We start from the raw sequence: 21,432 nt of genomic DNA on the forward strand, positions 1-21,432 counted from the left end.
ACAACACTGCTATGAACATGACTGAACATATGTCCTTGTTGTATGAATGTGCATTATTTGGGTATATACCCAAGAGAGGAATTGCTGGATCTTGAGGTAGACTAATTCCCATTTTCCTGAGCAGCCTCCATACTGATTTCCAAAGTGGTCTTAGAAGTTTGCACTCCCACCAGCAATGGAGGAGTGTTCCTTTTTCTCCACCTCTTCTCCAGCATAGACTGTCATTGGTGTTTTTTATTTTAGCCACTCTGTTGGTGTAAGATTACTACAACAACTCAGAGTTGTTTTGAGTTGCATTTCTTTGATGGCTAAGGATATTGAGCACTTTCTTAAGTGTCTTTCAGCTGTTTTAGATTCCTCTGTAGAGAATTCTCTATTTAGTTCTGCACCCCACTTTTTAATTTCATTGATTGTGTTTTGGTGACTAGCTTCTTGAGTTCATTGTATATTTTGGAGATCAGCCCTCTGTGAGATGTGGGGTTGGTGAAGATCTTTTCCCATTCTGTGGGCTGTCATTTTGTCTTACTGTGTCCTTTGCTTTACAGAAGCTTCTCAGTTTCAGGAGGTCCCATTTATTAATTGTAGATCTCAATGTCTGTGCTACTGGTGTTATGCTCAGAAAGTGGTCTCCTGTGCCAATTCGATCAAGGGTATCTCCCATGTTCTCTTCTAGAATATTCAGTGTGGCTGGATTTATGTTGAGATATTTGATCCATTTGGACTTAAGTTTTGTGCATGGTGATAGATATGGACCAATCTGCAATCTTCTGCATGTCTGAATCCAGTTGTGCCAGTTCATTTGTTGAAGATGCTTTCTTTTTTCCATTGTAGAGATTTAGCTTCTTTGTCAAAAATCAGGTGTTTATAGGTGTGTGGGTTAATATCAGGGTTTTCAATTTGAACCCACTGGTCTATCTGTCTAATATTGTGCCAATGCCAAGCTATTTTCAGGACTATCACTCTATAATAGAGCTTGAAGTCAGAGATGGTGATGCCTCTGGAAGTTCCTTTATTGTAAAGGGATGTTTTGGCTATCCTGGGTTATTTTTCCATATAAAGTTGAATATTCTTTCAAGGTCTGTGAAGAGCTGTGTTGGTATTTTGATTGGGGATTTCGTTGAATCTGTAGATTGCTTTTGACAAGGTTGTCATTTTTACTATGTTGATCCTACCTATCCAAGAGCATGGGAGATCTTTCCATTTTCTGGCATCTTCTTTAATTTATTTCTTTAAAGACTCAAAATTCTTCTGGTACAGGTCTTTCACTTTTTTTGGTTAGCATTACCCCAAGATATTTTATGTGTTAGTGGATATTGTGAAGGGTGATGTTTCTCTGATTTCTTTCTCCACAAATATGTCATCTGTATATAGTAAGGCTACAGTTTTTTTTTTTAGTTAATCTTGTATCCTGCCACTTTGCTGAAGGTGTTTATCATCTGTAGGAGTTCCCTGGTAGAAGTTTTCCTATCACTTATGTAGACTATCATATCATCTGTAAATAGTGAAATTTTGGCTTCTTCCTTTCCAATTTGTAGCCCCTTGATCTCCTTTGCTTGTCTTATTGCTCCAGCTAGAACTTCAAGTACAATATTGAAGAGATATGGAGAGAGTGGATAGCCTTGTCTTGTTCCTGATTTTAGAGGAATTGCATTGAGTTTCTCTCCATTTAATTTAATGTTGGGTGTTGGTTTGCTGTATATTGCTTTCATCATGTTTTGATATGTTCCTGTTGTTCCTGTTCTCTCCAAGATCTTTATTATGAAAGGATGTTGGAATTTGTCAAAGGCTTTTTCAGCATCTAATGAGATGATCATGTTTTTTTTTTCTTTTTCATTTTGTTTATATGGTGGATTACATTGATGGATTTTCATATGTTGAACCATCCTTGCATCCCTGGGATGAAGCTACTTGATCATGGTGGATGATTTTTCTGATATGTTTTTGCATTCAATTAGCCAATATTTTGCTGAGTGTTTTTGCATCGATGTTCATGAGGGATATTGGTCTGCAGTTCTCTTTTTTAGTTGTATCTTTGTGTGGCTTGGGTATTAAAGTAATTGTAGCCTTGTAGAAGAGTTTGGCAATGTCCCTTCTGCTTCTATTGTGTTGAACAATTTGAGGAGTACCGGTATTAGCTCTTATTTGAATTTCTGGTAGAATTCTGCAGTGAAGCCATCTGGCCCTGGGCTTTTTTGGTTGGGAGGCTTTTGATGACTGCTTCCATTCCATTAGGGGTTATAGGTTGATTTAAACTACTCATCTGTTCTTGGTTTAATTTTGCTAAGTGATATCTATCCAGAAAATCATCCGTTTCCTTTATATTTCAAATTTTGTGGAGTACAGGTTTTCAAAGTATGACCTGATGATTCTCTGGATTTCCTCACTATCTGTTGTTATATCCCCCTTTTCACTTCTGCTTTTGTTAATTAGCATGCTCTCTCTCTGCCTTTTGGTTTGTTTGGATAGAGGCTTGTCTATCTTGTTGATCTTCTCAAAGAACCAACTCTTTGTTTCATTGATTCTTTGTAATGTTTTCCTAGTTTCTACTTTATTGATTAGTTTGATAATTTCCTGGTGTCTACTCCTCCGTGGCGAGTTTGCTTCCATTTGATCTAGAATTTTCAGTTGCGCTGTTAATTTTCTAGTGTGACTATTCTCCAGTTTCTTTATGTGGGCACTTAGTGCTATGAACTGTCCTCTTAGCACTACTTTCAAAGTGTCACATAGGTTTGGGTATGTTTTGTCTTCATTCTCATTAAATTCTAGGAAGTCTTTAATTTCTTTTTTATTTCTTCCTAGACCCAGGAATGGTGCAATTGTGTGTTATTCAATTTCAGTGAGTTTGCAGGTTTTCTGCTATTTGTATTGGTGTTGAATTCTAACTTTAAAGCATGGTGGTCTGATAAGATACAGGGGATTATTTCAATTATTCTGTATCTGTGGTGGTTTGCTATGTTGCCAAATATGTGGTCAATTTTAGAGAAGGTTCCATGTGGCACTGAGAAGAAGGTATATTCATTTGTGTTTGGATGGAATATTCTATAGATGTCTGTTAACCACAGTTGGGTAGTAACTTCTGTTAGATCCTTTGTTTCTTTATTAAGTTTCTGTCTGGTGGTCCTGTCTAGTGGTGAAAATGGGGTGTTGAAGTCTCCTACTATAAGTGTGTGGGTTTTATGTGTGGTTTGAGCTTTATTAATGTTTCTTTTCCAAATGTGGGTGCCTTCGTGTTTGGGGCATAGATGTTCAGGATTGAGACTTCATCTTGATGGACTTTTCCTGTGATGAATATGAAATGCCCTCTTTCATCTCTTTTGATTGATTTTTGTTTGAAGTCTATTTTGTTAGATATTAGGATTGCTATACCAGCTTGTTTGTTGGGTCCATTTGATTGGACAATCTTTTCCTAACCCTTTACTCTGAGGTAACACCTATCTTTGAAGTTGAGGAGTGTTTTTTGTATACAGCAGAAGGATGGATTCTGTTTTTGTATCCATTCTGTTAGCCTGTATCTTTTTATAGGTAGGTTAAGACCATTGATATTGAGGGATATTAATGTCCATTGATTGTTGGTTCTTGTTTATTTTGGATTTATTGGTGGTGATGTCACTGTGTGTCAATTTTGCCCCCCTGTTTCTTTTTATGTTTGGTAAAATTGGATTATCTATTGCCTATGTTTTTGTGAGTGTAGTTATCTTTGTTGGGTTGGAGTTTTCCTTCCAGAACTTTCTGTGGGGCTGGATTTGTGGATATGTATTGTGTAAATCTGGTTTGTTATGGAATATCTTGTTTTCTCCATCTATAGTTATTGAAAGCTTTGCTGGTTATAGTAGTTTGGGTTGGCATCCATGTTCTCATAGTGTTTGTAGGACATCTATCCAGGGCTTTCTGGCTTTGAAAGTTTCCATTGAGAAGTGATTCTCATAGGTCTGTCTTTATATATTACTTAGTCTTTTTCCTTTGCTGCTCTTAATACTTTCTCTTTATTCTGTAAGTTTGTTGTTTTGATTATTATGTGGCAAGAGGACTTGTTTTTGTGGTTCAGTCTATTTGGTGTTCTGTAAGCCTCTTGTACTTTCATAGGCATATCCTTCTGTAGGTGGGGGAAGTTTTCTTCTATGATTTGTTGAATATGTTTCTGTACCTTTGAGCTGTATTTCTTTACCTTCTTCTATACCTATTATTCTTAGGTCAAGCCTTTTCATGGTGTCCCCTATTTTCTGGATATTTTGTGTTAGAGATTTGTTGGACTTGAGATTTTCTTTGGTCGATGACTGTGTATCCTCTAGTGAGTCTTCAACAACTGAGATTCTCTCTTCCAGATCTTGTGTTCTATTGGTTATACTCACATCCTTAGTTCCTGATCATTTATACAGCTTTTCTATTTCCAGCATCCCCATTCTGTGTTTTCTTTATTGTTTCTATTTAAGCTTTCATGTCTTGAACTGTTTGAGTGTTTCCTTCATTTGTTTGGTTGCTTTTTCTTGGCTTTCTTTAGATTCTTTACGAGAATTACTTATTTCTTGAATTTTTTTGTTTTATTTCCCTCTATCTCTTTATGAGATTTTCTTGTTTCCTCTTTAATGGTCTCGAACACCTCCATAAAGTAGATTTTTAGGTCTGTGTCTTCTTCCTCTGTGTTGTGCTTTTCAGATCTTGCTGGTATGGAGTCCCTAGATTCTGGTGGTGTCATATTAGTCTTTCTGTTGTTGAGTGAGATCTTATTCTATCTTCTTCCCATCTCTTCTTCCAGTGGTTGCAGGTGGGGGTCTCTCTATCTCCTCTTGTCACCTGTTGGTGTGTGTGGGCCAAGAATTCAGTGTCTGCAGCTCTGGATGGTCTTGCCTCTCCTGGTAGTATCCTCACTCAGCAGAGGTCAGGGTGGAAGGGGAACCAAGAGTGAGGTGTTTCTAGGCTTAGGGAGGTCCTCTCTGTCTGGGCAGGTCCACTCTATGTCAGGTGCAGGCCCAGAGAGATCCAGGGGATGATGACAGGAGTAGAGGGTACACTACTTACCTCAGGAGAGGTTGGGGTGGCTGAATGGAAAGAAGATGACTTTTGTTACTTTTTAAGCACAAAGTAAGCTTTTTAAAAATTAGAATAATGGGAAAAAACCCTTGCTTTGAAAACTATTTGAAATTTTGGCATTTTACTTGAGTTGACTATGAATTTAATTGATTTAGGTACTCGACAATTGCTTCTTGGACACTGTTCTTGTATAACTCCATGCTAGGTGCTAGATATCTGGTGGACGAAACAGGCATGGGCCTTCATGAAGATTGCATTTGAAAAGAGGAGATGGAGATGGAGCAAATGAATGCTCAAGTAAACTGACAACTACAAACATTAGTAATTATGACAAAGGGATTGGATAAAGTACTGTACAAATGGGTTAGAGGTATTGATTTCAGATGGGGCAATTTCCCTGAAGACAGTTACTTGCAGTAAGTTATCCATGGGGGGGGGGGTGTTCTCAAAGTCCTTGGGAAGTCCATATTGGCCCAAACTGAGGCTGTTAGCTAGTACATGGGACTCAAGTGATTATAAAAAGATACAGATTTACATTAAAGAAAAATATACATAGGTTTGGTAGAGAATATAATGAGTATCTGTGTATACTGACACATGCCTTTAATCCCACCACTCCAGAGGCAGAGGCAGGAAGATTTCCACAGAAAAACCCTGTCTCAGAAAAAAAGGAAGTAAAAGAATTGCTACAATAAAAAGCCAGGTAAAGATGGAAAATACTCAGAGAGTCTGGATACTCTATGTTATAGTGTTGTCTTTAAATTGTTTGATTGCCAAAGAAAGAACTACAGCTGCTAAAAGAATTTGATTATAAGTGCTTCTAAATTAATCCAACTTATATATTTTAAAAATGCTTTGACTTCTAAATTAAAATATAAGGACAGGTTACTTGGGAAAAGAGTTTTTGCTTATGTTTCCACAGAAAATGTAAAGCTATGGATTCCTTCTAGACTAATATTGTTTGATAAAGCAAGACCCCCTAAAACAGTGTCCCAGGTGATCCAACATCCAAAACAGCTGAGACAATGCAGCCTTGCAGACTACAAAAACAAGGACCTGGCCAGGTTTCTGTGTTTTATCATGATCCCCATGGTATGGACATCACCCCCAACCAGCAGGAAGCAATTTGGAATGAATGATGCCCCAATTCCCAAATATTGTTTATAAATGTTTTCATTTAAATGGGATTGGTTATAAATGGCAATGACCACAGTCAATCTCTTTCTAAAGGAAAAAAGGGGAATAGGATATAGAAATGAATACTCTACATTGGCATGGATTTTCATTTTTTGATCCAAATTTAAGATTAATTTTGTAATATGTAAATTTCTCCTCTTATTTGGTATTGTGTTTATACAGATCTTTTAAAATGTAATGCATAATTAAATACAGATTGTATATAGTTAGGTACAATAGTCAAAACTTACAGTTAGGTTAGTTAGGTTTTCTAGATTTACAGAAATGTATTTGAGATGGATAGATATTCTTCAAAACTTTCAAAGACCTACAGAATATATGACATTTTAAATGGTTTATGGATTTTCATGGTAGTGAGACACAACTGCTCCTGGCACACCAATTATGTCTGAGAGGAAGATGGGCATCGAAGAAACTCATTATGGAGTTTGCTTTCAACATGGCAAGATTAGCCATTTGGGCAAGAAACTGCACTTGCCTGGACTGTTTGTTGCTGTATAAACTGGACATACAGGACCCACAGGAAAGTGACTGCTGAACTTACAAAACAAGATGGACAGTTCCTACTTCATAGAAGAGTCTGCCAGACATTCTGCAGGACACAGAGGAAATTGACTGACAAACTGCCAATGCAGGTGGACAGTTTAAAATTTCCTGCTTCACTGAAAAGTCTGCCAGACACACTGTGGCCTATGAGCTGAAGATGGATGCTCCAACACTACAGAGGAATTTCAGGTGACTGTCTAGGTAGCAAGATGTCTCTGTCAGATCTAGAGTTTATATATTATCCTTCTGTGGTATTTGATGGTATTAGAGACAGATAGTTATGGTTATAGTTTTCTTTAGTTATTATAAAAGATAAGCTACATATAAGACTTTAGACTCACAAAGGTAGGATAGATGATAGAATATTTTCTTTAAAATTTTTCTAAATGTTAATGAACTAAATATTGTAGCTATAGTTCTTACTTGATAACTGTTTTGTTATATATTTTACTATGTTAACCTTAAAAACCTTCTTTTTATTTAGACAGAAAAGGGGAGATGATGGGGGAGGTCCTTCTGTGTAGATGTTTGTCTTATTGGTTGATAAATAAAGCACTGTTGGCCAATAGGGAAGTTAGGCAGGACTAGGAGAGAAGGAGGATTCTGGGAAATGTAGGAAAGGGAGAGGTTTGACATGTGATCCCAGGAAGAGAGGACGCATAAGGCCAGTTTCCTTGGTAAGATAAGTCCTGATAAAAATATATAGATTAGTAGTTATGGCTGAAAATTAAGACTGAGCTAGCAAATAAGAAATCCTTGTCATTGGCCAGCAGCATTGTAACTAATTTAAGACTCTGTGTGTTATTTGGGGACCCTAAAGGGGCAGCAGAACCCAGGCAGCTGGCAGAAAGAGTTATCATTACAATAATCCCCAAAACTAAAAATTTTATTTTAAAAAGGTGAGAGGACATTGGGATGCAGATTTTGCATGAGATTGAAGAAAATGTCAAGGCTGATTCTTAGACTTCCAATGTAACTGGGACTTAAGCAGGCAAATACTGAGGTGGAAAATATTAGAAAAAGGTTTGTGTAAAAGATAAAAACAGACTTGTAAAGTCTACTGTTGGTAATCACAGGTTTGATCCATTCTGAAGAAACTCATCAGCTCTTAGAAAAGTATGACTCATTGTATCTGATGAAGCTTACTGGGGAGATTGAGGGTCATCATTGAATGTACTGAGATCTCACAACCCTCATAATACACAACTGATTACCATTCTTGAGTGCATTGTATTTATTTGTTTGTTTTTACCATGATAAAGTGTAATAAAGAACTTCATAAGTAGCATTTGAGTTAGGCCTGAAATTTTGGGGAAATTAAGGTGGGTATGGAAGTTCATCCTAGACCATGGAGCAGCTACTTTGTGTAGGAGAAATGACTTCAAAAGATTTTTTATTTAGTATTCTTGTCATAGTCAAATCAAACTGAGTGAGAGATGCTTCAGCCCTGGTAGGGCAACTGCAGAGTTTTGTCAGATTTCAAACTATGCCTACTTGGACTTGTGTAGTTGTGAGTGCAGACTAACCACCCTCACTGACTCAGGATAAAGGGCTGTAATAGGTTTCCTCCCCTGGAACATTTCATAAAATTATATACATTGCTCATTTTGCAATATGCTTATTTTAACTTTACAAAAGATGAAAAGATATTTTTATTTTATGTTAGTAAACCTGTTGAGAATTTCAATGTACCACATTTTCTCTATTAGTATTCCATATAATCTTTCATTATTTCAAAGATAAACAAAAAATCACTACAATGTGCTGTTAAAACACATTCTTTGTGTGTGTGTGTGTGTGTGGGGGTTCTCTGTGTTGCCCTGGCTGCCCTGGGACTCACTCTGCAGACCAGGCTGGCCTCAAACTAAGAGATGTACCTGCCTATGCCTCCTGAGGGAATGCTGGTATTAAAGGCATGTGCCACTATTGACCTGTTTAAAATATATTCTTTGATGGGTCTAGGAAATTAGAATGTGGTTTGCATCTTGGAGACATAAGTATATACTACTGGTAAGTATATCATTACATTTCTTCTCCAATTAATAGACATTAATACACTGGAGTTTATTCTTAAAAGAGAGAGAGATGCTGATCCCAAGGATAATGATATGAAAACTTCTGGGTTGGTTAGTATAATCACAAGTCCTGTTATCATGAAGGCATCCATGGGCTGGGAATGTGAAGAAATATTCTGAGCTTCAATATTACTCCAAATAAACTTGAGCTTTCCAAAGAACATTGCCAAGTTAAGTTTTTTAAATGTGTATGGCTTGTTGTTAACATTGTGTCTGGTCCCTCAATAGCCACCAAGAAATATTTTTGAATGAACAGTTGAATGAATGGAGATGCCTCCAGAGACTTCTGTTAGTATTCTGCCCAAGGATATTATTACCCAAGTGACAAATACAAGATGACAAATTTCTCAATTGAAACTGTTTCAAAACCATAAGGTTTGTTAGAATCTGGTGTGAATCTCTTTATTTCACCTTAAAATGGGATTATTTAGGTTGTAACAACCTTCCAACACAAAGAGAAAAGTATCTAACAACTTCCTCCATTTATAATGTTAGGTGTGTCACGTGTGTAATTTCTGAGATACAATCTTCAGTGCATGAGAAAAGTTAAATGCAAAAAGGTGTAGTGGTTTTGTTATGGATCTCAGAAGCAAAGCAAAGGAAACATAAACAAAAAGTCAAACATATATGTAGAAAAATACCGATGCAAATACTTCTTCAGAAGAAGCACAGATTGGTGTCTAGCTTTTGGGAACACCTCCATCATCTCTATTCTTATCTGGAAAAGAATTGACATGAAAGTGGATTAGATTCCATGGTATCTACTTTCCACAAAGGTGGAGGACTCCTGCTCAGGTCTAACCCTCACATTTCACCCTGAACCACTGCTCTCTGTTCTGACTCTTCTGCCTTCTGCTCCATACTCATCATTGTTTTTGAAAATTCTCATCATCTTAATCACCAGCTCTTTAGTATGTTGTTTTCTCTTCCTTTTTTTCAAATGGATTGGAATGGAAAATACACAATAAATATTTGCAATTCATGTATTTGCTTTCTTTGAAAAACAATTGTTTTCACAGTATCTGACCTAGGCCATTTCAGGATTCTAAAGCCATGGTTCGGTGCTCTGTACCAGGATTCCAAGTCATAGTGATGGAGGTTTCCTGGATATGAGCTTTGCTTGAAAAGCAGATTCTCAGTGCTTGGCCATTTCATAGCAATCCCAGTGGATACCCTGAGCCTGTTCTTCTGGCTCTTCTATAGACTTTGGCCCTGTTGTCTCATCTATTTGCATGTTCTTTGGGCTCCATGTCTTGATTCCAAACCAATTTTATTTTCTTGCACTAAAAGCTTGTTTGTAAACTCCAAGCACTCTTTTACTCATATTACCTTGGATGCATTAGAATGTTAAATCTAGGATTTTCCCATACTTTATTTTCAAGATGTTAAGTGGAATTGACAACAGTATAATATAGTGGAGCAGGAGCATTGATCTTAAATCAAAAGACATGGGTTTGAATGATTTTTCTCTAGTCATCATCATCATCATAAAAAACATTGCAAGGCTACTTAATTTCTTGATTACTCAGCTACCAAATGGAGGAAATGATAAATATTGAATTCATTCTGGGAGAGGGACTAACCTAGATACTATTTAATTTTTTTTTCATGCACAAAAGTGTCTGTCCCCTACACCAAACATTAGTCCTTCCAAGAGGTGTATTACTTGGAATGGTCATATTCCTGGGGAACAATTTGGCATTTTATGTGGCATGTGTGGGGTTGGTTAACGTTTGTTGACATACAACAGACTGTTGTGACCTCCTGCACTGTGTTCCTTCCAGCTTCCTGTTACCTCCATGCTCTGGGATCAGGAGCCCAGTAGCCCAGTTAGACTTGTTGCTTATCTCCCATCCCTATCTCCCATCCTTATTTCCCATCCATTCTCTGTGTTGTCAGTATGCCTACATCTTGGTAAGTAGTAGTTGTTGGGAAGGCAAAGCTATTAGACCTTATTTTCAGCTGGCTAGTAGGTCATGAATCTCTATTTGTTTTCAAATTTGTTTTAGTATAGTATCTTGTATTTGGTAACTGGGCCCTAGGTAACTTTAGTCAGCTATTCGGTTGGTGTGATAAATACCTAAAAAAACAGTTTACAAGGAGAAAGGATTTATTTGGGTTCACAGTTTCAGGGGTTTATGAGTATGGACAGTCAACTCTTGTTTTTCAGCTTTGAAGAAGCAGAAATTTATGGTGGAAAGGTGTGGAAGAGCAAAGCTTCTGACCTTGTAGAGGCCACAAACAAAAAATGTAGAAAGGAAGGGGCCACAATGGATACTGGATGCTGTCCATGTACCCAATTCCTTCAGCCTGGTTTCTATTACCAGGATATAAAGGACATAAAATTATGAATCTATGAGGGGATTGATGAATTTATCAGTTAACCTATCTGTGAGTGATTGGACCCATAAGCATGGGATCAAGACCCCAATACCTGAAATGTTTGCTTATTAGTTACTGCTTAAACCACAACAAACACCAAAATAGTAGTACAATGTTTTCCTTTCAACTATTTTTGCTTTTGGTGTGTATTGTTTCCTTGTAGAACCTCAACTTACTTCAACAGGTCTTAGGATAAAACTATAACACACACACACACACACACACACACACACACACACACACACACACACACGAGAGAGAGAAGAGAGAGAGAGAGAGAGAGAGAGGGAGAGAGAGAGAGAGAGGGGGGGGGAGGGAGACTGAGACAGAGAGGAAGAAAGAGAATCAGTTTCTGACTTAAAAACTACACAAGTGTTTGTTTTGTTTTGCTTTAAGGCAAGGTCTCATAGAGTTCAGGATAACATCAAACCAACTATGTAGCAGAGGCTGATCTTGAACACCTGCTTTTAACTCTCAAGTGCTGGAATCACATAGACCTTCAAGATCTTAATATTCACTTTTTCCAAAATTCTTGTTTCTTTGTGAATGTTTACAAAGGGAATACACACACACACACACACACACACACACACACACACAGACACACACACACACACACACACACACACACACACTGCTTGATAAGGGCCCAAATAACTGCCTTTGGTAGTATTCCTTCATAGAATCTAGCTTTGGCCGGGCGTTGGTGGCACATGCCTTTAATCCCAGCACTAGGTAGGCAGAGGCAGGCGGATCTCTGTGAATTTGAGGCCAGCCTGTTCTCCAGAGAGAGTGCCAGGATAGGCTCCAAATCTACACAGAGAAACCCTGTCTCGAAAAACAAAAAACAAAAACAAAACAAAACAAAAAAGAATCTAGCTTTGTAGAATCATCTACATAGTATTAGCATTGTCTGGGAGCCACCACTCATTGTTTTAGTAAGATTCCCAGGTAGCAGCTAGGCATGAGGCCATCTGAGAAACCCAGACTCCCTTATCCAGTTGTTTTTCACACACATGCTGCCTGTGGTCTGTACCCTCCTAGGAAAGAAGTTTTATCACAGGTGGTTTGCTTTCCAGGTTAACCCAGATGCTTCTTTGAGGTTTGCAATTGTAAAGTGTCTTTTTTTTTTCCTAAAGAAAAGGGTAACTAACATACATTGCAAAAGCCAGTCAAAGGGAAGCAAAAATAGACAGAGAAGAGCCCATATGAGTGTGGTTGAGGAAGGGTGCAGATGTGGAGATAGACCCAGAGTACAGAGTGCTTGTCTTCTTAATGAGGTAGCTCAGGATGGATGTCTCTCCAAGGGACCCTTTGCTTCCACTGGGGAATATATGTAATTGAACTTATAGACCATCGATCCCTCTTCTGAAACATGTCTGAGCTCTGAGGGCTAGAAGCTCTACTAAACTTCCTAGAGAAATGGGCTTACCTAAGCAAGTAGGGTCATGGATTTTTGATGTTACTCATATTCACTAGATTTTGACAGAATGAAATCAATGATTTAACATTACTGAATCTTTCACTTACATGTTGCTTAAATGTTACTTTCAGATTTTTATTCTGTTGTTTTCTGTTCCCTTTATGTGTTTTTTTTTTTTTTTTACATCTTAGTAATGAACATGGACTTTAAAGTGAGAGGCCCGGATTCACCCTTTAAATTACAAAATTCTCTTGATTCCTGCTTCCCCATCTGTCAAGTGAAGATAGCAGCATCTACTGAACAGGGCTGCAGTTAAGATTAAACACATTTAAAGATATTGTAATGGTAGAAATTCTCTAGTGTGCTTCTCCCCCTCACCTCACACTTGCTGAGATCATCCTTGAAAAAGTCTTTATCACCACCACCAACTACATGGAACTCCTTCATGCTTGCTGTGTCCGGGGGTCACTGCTTGCAAACACTCTGAACTACATCTCTGAGAGAGAATAAACATCATTTATGCCATGTTTCCATCAGGTGAGGGCCAAGGTTATTGCAAGAGGCATCCCGAATCATTGACATAATATATAAACTAACAGATTCCATAGGAAAATGGAATGGAAAAGTTTCTTGAGTTTCAGACAAGTCTAGCTGACACAGTAGAGTCACTGTTATTACATCTAGACAAGTCTAGCTGACACAGTAGAGTCCCTGTTATTACAGATGGATTGAATCAATAATACTTTAAAAACTCATTTCTTGTTTTTTTATTGGGGGGGTGGGGAGTTGAGACAGGGTTTCTCTCTGGCTTTGGAGGCTGTCCTGGAACTAGCTCTTGTAGACCAGGCTGGTCTCGAACTCACAGAGATCAGCCTGCCTCTGCCTCCTGAGTGCTGGGATTAAAGTCGTGCACCACCACCGCCCAGAAAAAAATTCATTTCTTTTAACTTAAAAAGTGCTCATTTTAACCAGTGAAGAGGTAAAAAGATGTTATCAAGAGACATTTTGCATGCTCACATGGATTACTCGATGTTTTCTAAACAGTCCCATTTCTGTTACGTTTTTTCTCCCTCTTTTAGGAATACATTCAGTTCTCTTCCAGTGGTGTGAATTCATCTGGAAATCTATGACAATCAATTAAGTAAATGAGAAAACAGAATGCTTGTAATTATGACAATCAAGCTATTTGAGACCCACCCTCTTTGGTTTGATACCCACACATCTTTAACCAATATATTAATTAAACTATGGGTAATTGTTGTAATTAAAATCAAGCTTTATAATTTTTAAAAATCATTCAGAGAGAGAAAGGAACTATTTTAAAAATACATGCAGCTGTTGATTTTCAACATAATTTGTAATCATGACTACATTGTCACTTCTCTGGCTATATGGGGAAGAGACAATGCTAGTATGCTTGGCCCATGTGATTCCTTATACATACGTGGAGAGATTTTTGTGTCTTACATCTTTTGCAGTGTTTCTCTCTCGTTCTAGACCAAAGATGGCAAGACTTTCTGACAAAGGGCCAAATAATTAATATTTTCAACTTTTAGGTTAAGACATCAGAACTGTAGGTATAGGAAAGTACTCAAGACAGAAAGTAAAGTTGAGTGCTTTTTGGATTGATGAAAATTTTGATTGATTTTTCACCAATCAAATACAGCAATGATTTTAATTTTTCAAAATACATCTACTCCTAGAAAGTATAGCCCTCCTACTATTGTTGTAATACATTGTATAGATTGAGTTCAATCAAAGGGCCCACATATTCTTTATGAAATCCTTCTTAGCTCATGAGAAATGGGCTGGATGTAGTTCATAGACTGTGGCATGACTGTCTCCACTTTAGAACTGTACCCTTAACTTTAGCGTGTGTCTGGGGCACCTACAATGTAGATTGCTGAGCTACATCTTCAAGTTTGTGGTACAGATAACGAATTTCAATTTCTAATGTGTCTGCAAATGAATAGGACTTTTTTTTTCTGATCGGGGTACAAGATTCTGAGAATATTGCTCTCTTTTAAAAAGTCACATGGAACACAAAACTGCATATTTTATGTTTTTATTGTTGACTCATACATTTCAGCTTATGTTTTTGCCTTTGTGAAATTGGATGTATAAGGCAAGGAGGGGCTAAACCCAAATTTATATTTCCTTTAGAAAGTGAAGGCCAGTTTAGCTGAATCAAAATTAATAATAATGTAAAAACCCTTTTGTTTCTTAACTAGCTCTTAGTCTCTTGCTTATAGTTAGCAATCAGGCGTCAGCATCTACCCATTTGTGCTACCGAATGTTGGAATAACTTTCCCATTCATAAACTCATATGATACTCAAAAACAGATATATGGGTGAAACATTAAATGATGTTTTTCTTTAGATTTAAACTTCCCTGGTTTGCTAAGCAAGTTCTCAACAGAATGCCCCTCTGCAGGTGGAATTTTCAATATACACACCTAATGGGCCAATAAAAACACTTCTCAGAAGCCAATGAGAAGCAATTGGGAAACATGTCCTTCTACCCAGAGGTAGTCTTTGGTTTATTTGTTGGGTCAAAACAGCCTCCAAGTTAATCACTAATTTGCTTCATGCTGTTATGAGTGAGCTCTGAGTTGGTTAAACCATTGGCTGTGCTGAAATCTTTAGGAAGATTATATCGGGTGGGCATCAACTATTCTTAGCAATCGCATCTCCCCAAAGAGAGCCATGCAAAAGAAGCAGAAAAAAATAGGATGAGTTCTTCTTTTGTTTATTTGTCCCAGGAATTAAAAAAATCAGCTTTATGAAACCGTGACCTTCCCCTTAACAGATGGGCCTGTACATTAGCATCGTGCTTTCAACCAACAGTTTACATTTCAAGAGGAAGATAAGGAAAGTGATGAAAAGACAGCTTCTTCTATTTGTCACATGTTGTAACACTGATACAAAAAAATAGTATTCTGATTAGCAGCTTGATTGGCAACCCATATAACCCTAAATAGTACTACAAACCCAGAGAGTGCACTTTAACACAGTTACTTTTGGCAAAACCATATGTACAATTTTGAACAAATAAATACATAAATACAATCATTCATATATAACAATATACCTAAATGTCAATTATCATCAAGCGTTTCTAGTAAATTATTTCTTTCATTCACAAGTTACCTGTTGCTTATAAAACATTTCTTCACCTTTACAGAAATGATACAATCAATTCCCGTACTGAACCCACATATTAGGAAAGGTAGAAAATGAATTCCAGATACTGTACATAAATATTCCATTGTCTTTTGTTAGAAGAAATTTGATTGAAAAAACTCCTTCCTTGGCTTCTCTGTAAAGAATGTATTTCCCCCCATATCTTATCACATAAGGGGTTTTGTTTGTCCACATTTAATTCATATCAAAAGTGATCTTCATGTTTTGAATCTGGTTATTTGAAAGTACATTGTTACATTGTTGTATATTGAAACTGCTCCAAGAAGACACAAAGCCACATAAACGAGGCACCAAAGAGAAAACATTTTTTTTCCTCTAAGAAATAAATGAAGAAACTCTAAGATTATAGACACTGATGTTATCCAGTACATAATGAAGAAATAAAGGGGAGTCAGACAGTGTTTGGGAAAAAAAATTTTTTTTGAGTGACTTTTAGTCCACTAGAGCCATCACTATTTTGACTTCATCACTGCAGTGCTGAGGACTGAACCTGGAGCCCTTTGTATGCTAGGCAAGTACTTTACCACTGGGTTCCACCCCCAGCCCCAGAATACTGCCATTATTACGATTTTTTCTTAAAGAAATGGTAAGAATGGTTTAATAAATAACCATGACAGTAATCTGACCAGTTTCTTGTAATAGAACTAACAAAAGCAGAAAATTAGAGCTTTTCCTTGACAAGTTAAACATTTTTTTGAACATCCAAAAAAAAAAAAAAAAGCAAAAAACAAAAACAAAACAAAACAAAAAAACCAAAGGCAAACATGCTTAAGGCTATTGAAATACTGGACAAATGGCCTTGCCTCACCAAGTTCCATGCAGAGGAAAATGTTACACATCAAGCAGATTCTAGCTGTTCCTACAATCGAAGAGAAGAAAAGAGCTCCTTTAAATTATGTACATGTAATCATTGATGTCCATTTACATGTTTGTCATACGGGCACTATGTAGCATAAAAAAGTGAAGAAATAGTTCTTTAAGACGTGATTTTCTGATTTTTGCTCCTTTTCAAGATTAGGGCTCTATGCATATTCCACACATACATATAAAACATTCATAGATGTACAGTCATGATTATTATAATGTGAGATTCTTTGACATGAAAAGTGGCTTGGCTGAGCATGGAGTAGGTGCAAGGCCATCGTAGGAGACAGAGACTGCATTCAGCTATGCAACTGGGAACAAATGAGGCTTTCCCATTGACTGGAGTTCAATGACAGTTGAGGCTGGATGATGGGAGGTTGGCTAACCTTGTCCTGCTTCATGTCCTCCCAGAACACTTGACACTGTGCAGTAATCAAACTCATATTAAAGGATGGGAAATCCTGTGTCATTTAGTACTTAGGGGCTAGTAAGACAATGTGACTATGGGACTCCATTTCTTCCTTATGTCTCCCTAGTGGGATCCCTATTAGCTTCTATGGGGGGTATTCCAACCATCAAGGTGCAAATAAAATAGATAAAAGACTGCTTTCAGGTGTGGGGCTTTGCATGACAACAGTGAGTTCCCTAATGAATGGGTGTGCTGACTGCTTCTTCCTCTTTGTGGAGTAGATTAGCTCCAGTTGTCCTAAAGAGTTTTAAGAATGCTGGGCAAACGTTTCCTATGATTTAAGTTGTGAGGATACATTTTGCAAAGCATATGCAAAGCTCCTTCCCAAAGCAAAGCAAATGCTTTTCAACATCCTGGGATACCAAGGCAACACACTGGAGTGACAGATTTGCCACCAAAACCAAGACATGGCAGAGAAATTGAAGCTTCCACAATCAACTAACTTATAGCCAAGGAAACATCAAAGTCTTGGAAGAATTAGGTACACTGATATAGTTCACAGTCAATCTTTATTTTGTAAATTGTTATATTACGATGATGTTACCATAACTGATGGCTATCTTTATAATTACTGTAATCGTTTTAGCATTTAGCATAATGCATGATACATGGCATTACGTAGCACCTTTTAAACTAAAGACCTCAAAATACTTATTAGCAAATGTGATTTGCTCTCACAGTATCTGTGAGGTAGATTTTTCTTTTTAGCCATTTTACAAGTGAGCATACAGAAGCACATCAAAAATGAGATGCCCATTCATATGGTCCATCTAATTTGTGGCATCAATGGGATCTGAAATCAGGCTTCCCCGTTCTTCCTTCCCTTGGATCTCAGCCACAGAACCTCCAGAACATCTCGAAACAGCTTTGCCCCTATAAGTACTTAAATGTTTTAGATGTCATGAGAATATAATGTTTGTTGGTAGCCGGGCCACATCTTTCAATAACACTGTTACCTGTTAAAGATTTTCCCACATGCTTTGCAAATAAGTCAGAGGGGCATTGTACACTATTGCTAAGCTTATGCTAATTAGAATATATACTAAATTTGCATTTAATCAATTGCTATGTATTGTTTCTGAGCCTCCTACCAACTTGTTTTCTATACATGGAGACATCCACCTGCCTGATCCAAAACCGGAAAATTCACTTAAAGGCATTGCATGGACGGAAACAGGTGACAGTATTATGTTTGGCAGTCTCCTTGGTGGCACCATGTAATATTTGTTCTGAAAAGGAAAAAAGATTGTTTGTTTACTTAAAATAGCATTTTATGTACATCCCACCTGTTGACTAGATTTAATCCTCAGAAGTATAAGCCTAGGTGTTTTCTATACATACAGAATAATTGATTCTCAAGTTTCAATTCCCAATCTATTTCATCACAGTCTCCCTACCAGGGGTAAAATCAATTATTGATAGAATCACAAATTCTATACACATTCCACGGCAATATGTGTAAAAATCCAATGTGACAATAACACACAGCATTAAAAATCACATCTGGTGTGTCTTCCTGACTATATGTCTTTTGACTTCTTTTTTTTATTAAGAGTTACTATGTATTTTTGTGGTGATGATATGAAGACCTTAGGGTGAGTTCCCATTTCCTGACCCAGATTTCGATCTCAGAGGCACAGTGCATAAATTCTAGCAGTTATTAGAGTCACTCTTGGAAACAAATGGCAATGTCTTAGGACCTGAGAATGAAATCTGTCCCTTCTAACTCACTGTTTCTATGACTGAGCCCAATACTTGTAAATTAGTGATCCAAGAAAGGAACTAGGATCAGGAAGCAAAAACTTTACAAAACCCCTTACCAGTTCATTTTCCCTTGGTGACACCTGTAAAATGCCAACACATTAGTCCCCATTTCTTAGAAAAGAAACTTATTTACAGTGATAAAAACCCTAACATCTGAGATGCTTCTTGCTTGACATGTCATTCCAGATTCTGTGCATTTCTTCTGGAGAGATCTGATGGACAGTGATGACACGGCGGTACCTACACAAACTGTAGGCCATTTTCCAGTGATTGAAGCCACTATTCTGGAAAGGATGTATGCCTAGCTTTCGAAGACACAGTCCCACATACACATCTTCAAGGTGAAGCAGCCTGGTATGGAGCGAGGTCTTGTAAATGAGTTCAGCCACATCAGCAGAAAAGATATAGCCAGTTCCTGAACAGAATGGTGGGTAGTTGCTGTCAGGGTACAAATCCCTAGGCATATACCACTTACTGCGGACATCCCGGATCGGCCCGCCATTGATGACATAACCAGTAAAATACCTTCTTCTTGGCTTGGTAGATGGTTTCAGGAGTTTATAAATAAGGTTGTCCATGTTCACAAAAATGTCACTGTCTGTTTTCATAACATACTTGGCTTTTGAACAGAAAGTGGCAACCCATCTCATCCCCATTAAAGTTTTGAGGGTGAGGTTGTGATAGGAGTCAATGAAGTCCTCCACTATGATGTCATGGAAGATCTGGCTCTCTTGCTCCACCATCTGGTTCAGAACAGGATCAGCATTTTTGCCCAGGAGGAAAAGTGTGGCTATCTTGATCCCTTTGAAGTTGTTCTCATCCCCCCAGGTCTCCCGGATTGCCTGGCGGGCATCAAATTCCTTGTGAGTGGTGCTAATGAGGATCACAAGGAAAGGAATGTTTTTCTCACATTTGTTGGGCTCATTTATAAGAAATTCAAAAGAATGTGGGTTTATAGGTCGAGTTCTTATGTTGCCAAATGTGAAATTTTTCCTAGCAACTGTTAGGTGACTGAATGGCTTTGAGCCAGTGTAGGACGAAGTAGGTCGTGTTACGCTCAAGTACCAGAGAGCGCTGGCCCAGCACACAACGGTCAAAACATATAGGCAGGAGACCTTTGAAGCCATTGTCTTGAGAACAGGTCTAGTCCCAGTGCTGAAGAACACGTCTTTTGGGTACTAGTTTCTTGTCCTCTTGCAAAGGCAGCATATTACACAGCAATCTAAAGATTCTGCCAGAGAGGAGCTGGTTGGTGGGTGTCCGTGGACCTTAGTCGTGCTGTGGCACCTTCACATTCACTTCACTTGCTTTCAAACCCGCTGGCAGCTCCATGCCTCGGAAATCTTCCTGGGAACTCTGCAAAATCAATAAAGTACAGTTTTGTTCAGGTTTGCTTAGCCATGTTCATATTCTTGAATAAATACAATGTAGGTGTAAGAATTACCGGTGATGATAAGATAAACACGGTCGTTCATTTCCATAAGCCTTGAAAAACCCCTGACATAACCTCCTAGCTTCTCTTCTCCCATGAACAGAACTTGTTTATGCATATTTATATTTAATACATAAATACAATGACCACGAGCATGAAGTGGCTAGGAGGTAAACCTAATGCTGGTAATTTTCTAAAAGGAGCTTCCTTCTTCAGAAGACGAGATCACTGCACTTAGTCACTGTTTTGGCTCTCAGATCTTTCAGCGAAGCTCACATACAGTTCATATCGCTTCTATTTGTCCGACTTTCAGCTTTGAATTGTTTGACTTTGATAAAGGAATCAACTCTTAATGTTGCTTTGCTTTCTCAATTCTGCATTTGGAAATGTTTTGTTTTGATTACTGCCCACAAACTTTTGCTAGTACCATGCTTCCTTGACTCAGACAGGAAAAATTGCTGCCTGTTTCTGATCTGGCACTGGGCACAGCTCTTACCACATAATTCTGCTTTCTCCAACGCTTCAGAAAATATTCTTACTCCTTGTTACAGCTGGAGTATAATCTGTCTCTCCAAGACACTCATTTACTGTATGTTTGAACTTTGGCTGGTAGCACTCTCTTGGGAGATGTTAAAATGGAAAGATGAAGGAAGGGGGTCCCAAGAGCCATAATTTTGAGCATCCCCCTATTCTCTGATACCTTCCTCACTGCCCACTTCCTTCCCTTCATGAAGTGAATAGCTTCCACGTCTGCATTCTCCCACCACCAAGCTCTTCTTTCTCACTGTTAGGTATCCACTTAAACTTTAGTAGGCTTGGAGGACACCAAGTGAGAAACCTCCCTCATAATCAACAGCCCCGAGAAAAAAACAAAAAGACTGGAATTACATGACTCTAATAACTGGTCAGAAGAATAGTACCCCAGTCTTATATCTCACTATGGGAAGAAATTTGCCTTGCTAAACTGCCTGGGATATCAGTAACAGGTAACTATTTAAGTCTGGCTGCAGGAGTCTTAAACACTGCATATTGCGTTGCAGGAGACTTT

At 37.9% G+C, this 21,432-nt stretch overlaps 1 protein-coding gene across 3 annotated transcripts in view; it reads right to left on the reverse strand.

Moving 5' to 3' along the window:
• Positions 1 to 15,384: 15,384 nt before the first annotated feature.
• The window catches only part of B3galt1 (beta-1,3-galactosyltransferase 1), a 541,119-nt gene continuing 535,071 nt past the window's right edge, over positions 15,385 to 21,432 (reverse strand). For all 3 annotated transcript variants that reach the window (XM_035446703.1, XM_027420257.2, XM_027420258.2), the window contains one exon: positions 15,385 to 20,308. In XM_035446703.1, the coding sequence (XP_035302594.1) occupies positions 19,099 to 20,079 (981 nt within the window). In that variant the 5' untranslated portion in view covers positions 20,080 to 20,308 and the 3' untranslated portion in view covers positions 15,385 to 19,098. The remainder of the gene's footprint in view (positions 20,309 to 21,432) is intronic.

Source organism: Cricetulus griseus, chromosome 6 (genome assembly GCF_003668045.3).
Source record: "Cricetulus griseus strain 17A/GY chromosome 6, alternate assembly CriGri-PICRH-1.0, whole genome shotgun sequence".
In the NCBI taxonomy this organism is placed as follows: domain Eukaryota; kingdom Metazoa; phylum Chordata; class Mammalia; order Rodentia; family Cricetidae; genus Cricetulus; species Cricetulus griseus.